Raw genomic sequence first — 643 nt, forward strand, 5'->3', positions numbered from 1 at the left:
GGGGCTCTATGGGGTTTCTATGGGGCTCTATGGGGGCTCTATGGGGTTTCTATGTAGCTCTGTCGGGCTCTATAGTGTCTGTGGGGTTTCTATGGGCTTTCTACGGGGTCTGTGGGGCTCTATGGGGTTTCTGTGGGGTCTCTATGACCCTATGGGGTCCCTATGGGGTCCCTGTGTCCCTATGGGGTCTCTATGGGGTCTGTGAGGTTCTATGGGGTTTCTATGGGGTCCCTGTGTCCCTATGGGGTTTCTATGGGGTCCCTGTGTCCCTATGGGGTCTCTATGGGGTCCCTGTGTCCCTATGGGGTCTCTGTCGGGTCTTTGTGTTCCTATGGGGTTTCGATGGGGTCCCTGTGTCCCTATGGGGTCTCTATGGTGTCCCTGTGTCCCTATGGGGTTCCCTGTGTCGCTGTGGGGTCTCTATGGGGTCTTTGTGTCCCTATGGAGTTTCTATGGGGTTCCTGTGTCCCTATGGGATCTCTTTGGGTCCCTGTGTCCCTATGAGGTTTCTATGGGGTCTTTTTGTCCCTATGGGGTTTCTATGGGGTCCCTGTGTCCCTATGGGGTCTCTGTGTCCCTATGGGGTCTCTTTGGGATCCCTGTGTCCCTATGGGGTCTCTATGGGGTCTTTGCATCCCTATGG

The 643-nt window shown here is 55.5% G+C and overlaps 1 protein-coding gene across 1 annotated transcript in view; it reads left to right on the forward strand.

Moving 5' to 3' along the window:
* Nucleotides 1–107, forward strand: part of LOC122191547 (shematrin-like protein 2) — a gene marked incomplete at both ends in the record, with an annotated part of 891 nt that extends 784 nt beyond the window's left edge. Inside the window, 2 exon segments of the mRNA XM_042891835.1 lie at nt 1–45; nt 76–107. The exon segment at nt 1–45 is cut by the window's left edge and continues 57 nt beyond it. Coding sequence (XP_042747769.1) covers nt 1–45; nt 76–107 — 77 coding nt within the window.
* Nucleotides 108–643: the final 536 nt, after the last annotated feature.

Source organism: Lagopus leucura, unplaced genomic scaffold (genome assembly GCF_019238085.1).
Source record: "Lagopus leucura isolate 7727_CA_CO unplaced genomic scaffold, USGS_WTPT01 33157-0_obj-0_obj, whole genome shotgun sequence".
Taxonomy (NCBI): Eukaryota; Metazoa; Chordata; class Aves; order Galliformes; family Phasianidae; genus Lagopus; species Lagopus leucura.